The following is a 9,042-nucleotide window of genomic DNA, read 5'->3' on the forward strand; positions in this document are numbered from 1 at the left end:
GGCAAATTCTGGACAAGTAGAAGAACATCCTTCCCCTCGGAAACTTTGGCTGGCTGGGCTTCAATCGTGACTTGGGCAGTGGTGGGCGGGTTCCAGAAGATTAAAAGTGATGCTAGGAGGTGGAGAGAGCATCAGTCAATATTGAGACCTATGTATTGGGGTAAAAAGATGGGGCCCTGGGTCCTGAGAGGATCTCTTCAATCATCAACCTTGAAGATACACACACAAACACACACACACATGCCCCATTTGTGTGTGTGTAATTGTGTGTTTGTGTCCTACTGTTCTACTGGGTCAAGGTCAGTGGCACGAACCTCATTCCTTCAAAGCTTCTGACCTCGGCATTTTTCTCTTTGGAATCCTCTTCCCCAGGGGTCTGCACGGCTCCCTCCACACTGCCCTCAGGTCCTGCTCACATCAGGGCATCCTTAGACTTCTTTCCTGACACCTCCTTCAGAGACCCTGGGTCTTCCCTTTCTGACTTTTCCCTGCTCTGCTCCCTCCGGAGCTCTGGTCAACACCTGACCTCACATTCTAGATCTCTTTGCATGTCTGTCTTCCTGCCATGAGAGCATGAGCTCCGTGAGGACAGGGACTTTTGTGATCTTGGTTGCACCCCAGTGCCTCAGAGAGGCTGTAGACTCCTGTACATGTGAGGGTTCCCAGGGGCCTCCATGCCCGGGGTGTTTTGTTTGTTTCTTTCTTTCTTTCCCCAATTGTTGAGGTTTTTGGCTGAGGACAATGTTTCATGCTCTGCTTATATTTTCATTTGAAGTGTCATCTGATAATAGTTATTATTATCATTTTTCAAAATGTGGTGACCAGTGATGATCAACCAGCAAAACAGAACACTTGAGATTTTCCTACCTCTTACCAATTCCGGTTCAATGTGATTTTCCTGTTTTGACCCCTGTCCCTCTCTGGTGTATTTTCCCCTATCCAGACTCCAACAGAGCCTTCTTTCCTTTTTTCTTTTGAGACGGAGTCTCGTACTGTCACCCAGGCTGGCGTGCAGTGGCGCGATCTCGGCTCACTGCAACCTCTGCCTCCCAGGTTCATGCAATTCTCCTGCCTCAAACTCCCGAGTAGCTAGGATTACAGGAGCACACCACCACACCTGCTAATTTCTTGTATTTTTAGTAGAGACGGGGCTTCACTGTGTTGAGCAGACTGGTCTTGAACTCCTGACCTCATGATCCACCCACCTCAGCCTCCCAAAGTGCTGGATTATTTTATTTTTTGGAACCCCATCCCCTCCAGGAGACCTCATCCAATCATTCTGCTTCCTCCTCCTCTCCTCTCCCAGGAAGTTCTCTCCTCACCTGTGAGTAGAAGCTCCTTCCAGGTGATGTGCAGTGTGCAGCGAGGCGCTGAGAGGGGCCCCATGGCTTGTGCCGCCTGCGTGTTCTCCTCTGTGGAGATGAGCCTGGGATCCAGAAACTTTCTGAGCACAGCTGTCAGCTGTGCTGTCCTTCCTCCTTCTGTGCTGAGCCTCTTCCCGGGGCAGGAGCACTTCTCAGGATCATGGGTGGGGTCTGTGCCCAGGACACCTCTCTGTCCCCTCCCCTCTCAGTCCTGCCTCCTTTTCCCTCCTTCTCTTTTTCCTTTTGTCTGTGTGTCAGGTCCCTGGGAATTGTGGAGGCCTCTGTCTTTTTCAGCAGTGATTCTGTCACCAAACCTCAGCAGACACACTATGTGCAGAAACACAAACACACAAAAGAGACACACACAGACACACACAGTCACACACATACCCTGTAGGTTGGGCAAGCACAGTCCTGGGCCTCAGCCTCCTGCTGTCCCCATGGCTCTGGGTCAGGTGCACATTCGCGCCCTTTGCCCTCTTTCATCCCCATCTGGCTCTCCCCTTCAGTGCAGGAGGCTGGATCTGCACCAGGTCCCTGTCACAGGGACACCCCATTGTGCTGTGGGTGAGCTGTGTGTTGCCTGGTGACAGGGACCCTTCCTTTCTCTAATTGTGTCTAGCTTGGCTGCAGCTTCCAAGGATGGATATTCAGGACCTGGGTGTCCAGAGGAAACTGTCCTTCCTGGAGGTGTGCAGGGTGAATCTCTCATGCCTCTTGGGAGAAGAGGCCTGTGCTGGTTGCTCAGTGGGGGCTGTGAGTCCCATGGTCAAAGGACAGTTCTCAGTCACTCTATTGCTCCCTGGGGTCTGGTGGCTGAGCTGGGGCTCAGGGTTTCTCCTTTCTTCCTGACCATCTTTGGTGTCCTCTCTTCTCTGCCCAGCTGATTGTCCTGTGGTCACCACACCTTCCCTGTGGTGGTGCAGGAGGAAGTGGGGAGTTACCCAGGAGCCCTGTGGAACATGGCTCGTTGGGATACAGGAAAGGGAGCCTAGGACAGAGCAGGGGTTCAGAGCTGGAGAGATTCATCCCGACTTACTCCATGGTCGTGATGGGCTCAGCCCTCCATGTGCTGACATACCCAGGGGTCTGTCCTGAGGGTTTTCACCTGTCCAAGATGCTCTCTGTAGAAGAGGAGCAGGCAGTCGCCAGAGAGCCTGTCTGGAGGGACGTTGCTCACACTTGAGAGGGCGGGTGGGGGTGAGTTGTGTTCTGGGAGCAAAGAGCAATAATACCCCCTTCTCCCAGCAGGGTCACAGGAGAGGTCTGTCTTCCCAAGGGACAGCCAGGGGTAGGTGGCCACATCCTGGATGGTGCCTGTGTGTGAGCATCACTGAGCCCCATGGGGTGCAGCGGGCAGGCAGGTCACAGGGTGCCTGACTGATTCCCGGAGAGGCTGTGGGCCCTCAGGCAGCTGCTGTTCTGTGTTAGCGCTAGGCTTGGCTCCATGTTCACTGTTCTCCCTCTTTTACAATCGGATGTCCCAAACGCAGATTTTTGTCACCTTCTGTGAGTTTGTGTTTGTGTGCAGTAGGCAGCACTGTGTACACCCTGGGGGCAGTGATGTCTGGGGCTGAGCACTGCACATGGGCTTGGGAGCAGAAGATGGAGCAGCAGGGTGGGAGGATCAATGCCAGGGGAGCAGGGACAAGTCATTTTCATTTTCTCACTCCCAGGGACCTGAACCCAGGATTCTGACTCCAGGGCACAGTACCACACCCTGCTGGTGTCCCTGGATGTCATGAGTGCCCATAGTGTCATGCTGCTTTGGCATTCCTTTTTTAAGGTGTAAATTTATTTGCCTCACATCAGAGGCAGGCCTTGCTCACCATGGCAGTTTTCAATACTGTATCTGGTTCAAGTTTCTCCAGTTGGTGGCCAGCGATGAACTCTTAGAGGCATCTCTCCTGCTTGGTGTTCTGGGCTCCCCTCTCTCCAGCTGCTTTCTTTAAACGGATAATTCTGACATTTGCCCTCACATTTAAAGTGACTGCTTCTCAGTCACAGCATGATCTCCTTGTCCCAGTGTTTGCTGTTTGCTATCCATTAAAGCTCCCTGCTGGAAACCTGTCAGATAACACCTGGACTTAATAAAGCCATCGGCTTACCAGTTTCTTCTCTCCTGCCTGCCTGGGCTCGCTGACCTCTGTATCTGTGGTTTCCAGGTGTGCTGAGTGCTCTCCAGTGTCTGTAAGTAGTAAAATCACTTACACTTTCACGTTGTGGTTGTATCACTGTAGCCTCACATGCCATCCAGGGCCTGACATCAAGGCTGCCCTGTGGGACCTGTACTGGTTGAGCCCCTGCTGGAGCTCTTGTTTTGGGACCTCTGGTTCTTCTGGGGACAGGAGCTTCCAGCTAACTTGATTGAAAAACTGATGCGTTTCATTGAAAACACTGGGTCAGATGATGTATTCATGGGCTTCAGCTGCCATAACAAACACCTTAGCCTGGGTGAATTAAATAATAGAAATCGATTTTTCACAGTTCTGTGAATAATGTGCTATTTTAACCACTTTAAAATGTACAATCAAGTGGAATTAACCACATACACAATGTTCAGTTCCCATCACCACTATTTTTCCTAGAAAATTTTTATCATTTTAAACTGAAATTTGTATCTTTTAAACAATAATAACTCCCTGTATTTTCCACCATGGACATTGATCATCTCTGTCTCTGTGAATTTGCCTATTCTTGATGTTTCATATAAATGGAATTATATATATATGTTATTTAGTTTCTGACATATTTCACTTAGCATAATGTTTCCAAAGTCCATGCATGTTCCAGCGCATGTCAGAGCCTCATTCCTCTTTATGGCAGATTAACATTCCGTTTTATGTGTTTATTTGTTTATTTATGTGTTGATGAACACTTGGATTGTTTTCATATTTTATCTTTTGTGAGTAATGCTGCAATCAACATTCCCATGTGAGTACCTATTTGAGTCCCTGGATTCAGTTCTTTGGGTATATACCTAGGAATGGATGCTGTTTCATATGAGAATTCTATGATTAGCTTCTTGAGGAACAGCACAACTGTTTCTCCCTGTGGCTGTACCTTTTATATTCTCACCAACAATGTATGAGGATTCCAAATTCTACATAATGCTGCTACCTGTTATTTAACACTTCAAAAGAATGGTAGCCTTTTTTGTAGATATAATGTGGTGTCTCATTGCAGCTTTGACTTTGCATTTTCCTAGTGACTAATGATGTTGAGTATCTTTTCATGTCCTTCTTGACTATTTGTATATCTTCTTTGAAGAAATGTCTATTTGAGTGTTTTGCCCATTTATAAATTGGATGGTTTGTCCTTTTGTTATTGAGTTGTAGCTAGTTCCTTATATTATCTGGACATGAAAACTGCCTATGTGTGATTTGCAAATATTTTCTCTCATTCTGTGTCTATTAATTATTTTCTTGATAATTTCTTTTGATGCCCAAAAGGCTCACATCTTGATAAAGCCCAATTTATTTTTTTTTTCCTGTTTCTCATGCTTTTGTGTGATGTCTAAGAATCCATTGCACATTTGAGGTCATCAAGATTTACCTGTGTCTATTTTTAAGATATTTTTATAGTTATAGGTCTTATATTTAACTCACTGATCCATTTTTTTAGAGAATTGTTTGATATGGTGGGAGGTAGTTATCGAAATTCATTGTTTTGCATGTGGCTATCTAGTTGTTTCTGCACTATCATTTGAAAGGAGAATTGTTTCTCCATTAAATTTTCTTGACACCCTCTTCAAAGAGCAATTAACCTTAAATGTGAGGGTTTATTTCTAGATTCTCAGTTCTATCCCGTTTGTCTTTATGTGTATTCTTATGCCAGCAGCTCCTGTTTTAATAATTATACTCCTTTGTGAGATTTCAAATAAGAAAGTTCAAGTCCTGCAATTTATTTTGGCAAGATTGTTTTGGCTATTCAGGGGTACTTTTTTGAAAGGTGAGGAGGCCAATGTTTCACAATTGGGAAAGCCTTTTCTGTCTTCTTCAGGGGGAAGTTTGGGAGAACCTTTTAAGAAACTTTAAGCAGGTAAATTGTCACCACTTTATTTGCTGAAATGCCATGTTAAAGTGTGCATTGCTGCTTGTGGAAGAATTGTGAGACCCTGGAAGCACTTGCCCACGTGGTGAGAGACAGTGAATTCCACAATGAGTGGCAGAGAGGACATTGTTTTGGGATACAATGTTGTTGGGGGAGTAGTATGCATCTCTACTTCTTTCTATCTCTGTACAGTGGGCATCTCCACTGGACACAGTAGGTTTTGAAATCCTTGTTTATCCTCTGAGGTCTGGGTCTTGGCTTACCTGTTAGCTGCTGTTGAAGGAGGCGTCTGCTAAGACAATGACACCCATGGGAAGAAGAAAGCTTCAGCAGAGTGAAAGTAGCTGAGGCTCAGAGAAGCCAGGAGAGTATGACTCTTAGAAACTATGGGTCAGCAGATGGGTGTCCTCGGGGGTAAATGGGCCACGCCAGTAGCCACTGCAGTGGACTGGAAGAAGGTAAGGGATGCTGGGTATCCCATGTTCTCTCTCAGCTCTCCAGCTGAAGATTTGGACCCTGGGCTGGTACTACCCAGCAGGGGAAGGGTATACAGGGATGGCTGCATATCAGGACCAAGTCCATGTCATCTTCTTAGGCATTGTTACCACAGATGGAGGATTCTGTTCAGAGACCTGGCCTGGACACATGGGAGGGCTGAGCCCACCCCATTCTTTTACAATTATTTTAAGAAAACAGTATTAGCAAATGTGGTACATGTTTTATCCTGCTAGAATCAGTATTACTGTCACATTTTACAATGTGTCTCTTAGGAAATGGTGAGAGCCATCCACACAATATGCATTTAAAGGGGACTCTACTATAATTTCAGCTTTCATACCTTTTTATAGAAACCATCTTCTCTGCAAACACACAGGCAATATTTCTGTGTTAATTTCTACTGGGAACCCTTATGCAAGGTGGAGAGAGCCACATTTCACCCTGAGATGTTATGTAGAAGTTTGAGGTTGAGATGACAACAGCTTCTGTTGTTACCCTCAGAAGCTACTACATGTGAAATTCTAACGACTGCATTATCCTGCCAAGTGAAAGAGGCAGGCATAAGCAAGAACAGTTAAGAGGGGTGAGAGCCTCATCATGATGGAGAGTCTTGTTCTGACATCTTGGGAAAAACTGTCCACAGTGTGAAGTCATCAACTTGTCCTGGTTTGCAGTTTGAGCATCTGTCGTTATGGCGTCAAACATTTTGGTGAGCTCTGAGTGTTTTGCACTTCAGATACAAGGGTTTTCCCATGAAATTTACATTGAGTTGTGCACCTCCAGCTTATAGGTCTTTTGGAACAGAGTGGTTCTTGTTCTTAGTGATTCCATGGGAGAAAATGGAATTGGAGGAGCTAGTGGAATTCAGGGTAATGTCCAGTCTGCAGGTGGATAATAAAAACACAGAAACAATGAACAGAGCTGCAATCTCATATCAAGTATAATACAGTTTTTATTTTCCACATAATTTTTCTCTGTATAGGCATCTCTATTTTTACCAATAATAATTTCAGTAGAATAAATTTGTTTGCAAAATAGGTTGAGTTTCTTCAAACATGGTCTGATTCTTTACATAAGTGTAGCAAGAGTAGCAATGGACCGTGTGGCTCTCTTTTAAAATTTTCTTTGCTCTAAGTTTTTATAAGGAATCTCAGACTAAACTTTTACAAACCTCTTGAGAATAGGAATCCAAACCGAGGCTGACTTCAGACTTTGCCTGCAATTCATATTGGTTCATTCTATCTATATTCTTAAATATAACATCCCGATCAAAGCCTTGGTAATATAACCAATGTTTTCAAATGAGTCCTGTTACAAAGACAGCAGACTGTTACTGTACTTGTGCAAACATCAGTATTATCATAAACATATCAATACTCATGAATAGTTGCCCAATTCTGGGGCAGTCAGGTAGAGAGCAAAAGTCAATGTTTCAATTATTGTTCCCAAAAGTATAGTTTATTGAACTATGTAAGCTGTAGATAGATTAAAAGAAAAAAATTCAGTAAATCTAGAAAACAAACCATTTAAAGAATCAGCAAATTTTCAAATAAAAATAATAAAAACATTATCCTCATTATTATCATTTATTTCAATGAAATCAATGTTTTTCCTGCTTGGTCTAGGCTGGGAATTTTATGAAGATATCAGCCTGTTTGTTAAACTTTTGGAATTTCTTAGACAGTTCAGCAGTATAATCTTAAAATTATCAGAAACTTGTATTAAAGTGTATTTGCCAGCATCTTTTCCATAAATCTCCTTGAAAAGGAAGCAATTTTGGACTGTGGTTGATTGGAAATGCTTTGAGGAAGAATAAAAACAACTGTGAATGACAAAGATTTTAAATGACTATGTTTAAAACTCTGATGAGAATTCATTATGATAATGACACAGCTCACATAAAAATTTAGTTACTTCTGTGGTATGTGACATTATGGCTGATAACATATTTCTAGAAATGTCATATAATTTTTGGAACAATCATATCAGTAACATACCCATAAATATAACATAGAGAAGGTTTAGCATCCCTTATCACTTATTATTTTAAAATGCTTTTCATATAATTTTACGTATCAAATGAAGTGGATTTTCCATGTAGCTTGTGTTTCTCAACAGGATCACTGAGTTCTTGGTGGAGCCAATTAATGAATAGGGCCAAGAAAGTATAGGCTTATATATGTTGAAAAATTTCCCTAGGTAATTCCAATACTCCCAGCTAATAATCATTAATTTAGGTCTAAGTTTTACCTATTAGAACAGGTGTTCTTTATCCTGGTTACACATTGGTAGCATCTGGGAAGACTTAAAAATTACCAATTATCAGGGGAACCAGCCCCCAATATTTCAATGTAGGTTCTTTTCTATTTTCCCTAAGTGTCGGCCAGTGTGAGAAATAAAGGGAAAGAGTACAAAAGAGAGAAATTTTAAAGCTGGGTGTCTGGAGGAGGCATCAGATGTCGGCAGGGTTCTGTGATGCCCCCGAGCCGTAAAACCAGAAAGTTTTTATTAGCAATTTTCAAAGGGGAGGGAGTGTACAAATAGGGTGTGGGTCACAGAGATCACATGCTTCAAAGGCAATAAAATATCACAAGGCAAATGGGCAGGGCAAGGTCACAAGGCCAGGGTGAAACTAGAATTGCTGATGAAGTTTCATGTCCCACTGTGCACGTATTGTCATTGATAAACATCTTAACAGGAAACAGGGTTCAAGAGCAGAGAACCGATCTGACTAGAATTTGCCAGGCTGGAATTTCCTAATCCTAGCAAGCCTGAGGGCACTGCAGGAGACCAGGGTGTGTTTCATCCCTATCAACAACTGCATAAGGCAGACACTCCCAGAGCGGCCATTTTAGAGGCCTCCCCCTGGGAATGCATTCTTTTCTCAGGGCTGTTAATTATTAATATTCCTTACTGGGGAAAGAATTCAGTGATATTTCTCTTACCCAGTTTTGGCAATAAGAGAAATAACCCTGTCCTGCCCGGCTCCCAGGCAGTCAGAACTAATGGTTATCTCCCTTGTCCCCTGAACATCGCTGTTATTCTGTTTCTTTTCTAGTTGCCCAGATTTCATATTGTTCAAACACACATGCTCTACAAACAATTAGTGCAGATAACGCAATCATCA

General features: G+C 43.8%; 1 protein-coding gene across 1 annotated transcript in view; it reads right to left on the bottom strand.

The window, feature by feature from the left end:
- The window catches only part of LOC105552188 (putative pregnancy-specific beta-1-glycoprotein 7), a gene marked incomplete at its 3' end in the record, with an annotated part of 52,939 nt that extends 51,553 nt beyond the window's left edge, over window positions 1-1,386 (bottom strand). The window contains exon 1 of the mRNA XM_011997774.1: window positions 1,323-1,386. Within this exon, the coding sequence (XP_011853164.1) occupies window positions 1,323-1,386 (64 nt within the window). The remainder of the gene's footprint in view (window positions 1-1,322) is intronic.
- Between the last annotated feature and the right edge of the window lie 7,656 nt (window positions 1,387-9,042).

Source organism: Mandrillus leucophaeus, unplaced genomic scaffold, assembly GCF_000951045.1.
Source record: "Mandrillus leucophaeus isolate KB7577 unplaced genomic scaffold, Mleu.le_1.0 Scaffold546, whole genome shotgun sequence".
In the NCBI taxonomy this organism is placed as follows: domain Eukaryota; kingdom Metazoa; phylum Chordata; class Mammalia; order Primates; family Cercopithecidae; genus Mandrillus; species Mandrillus leucophaeus.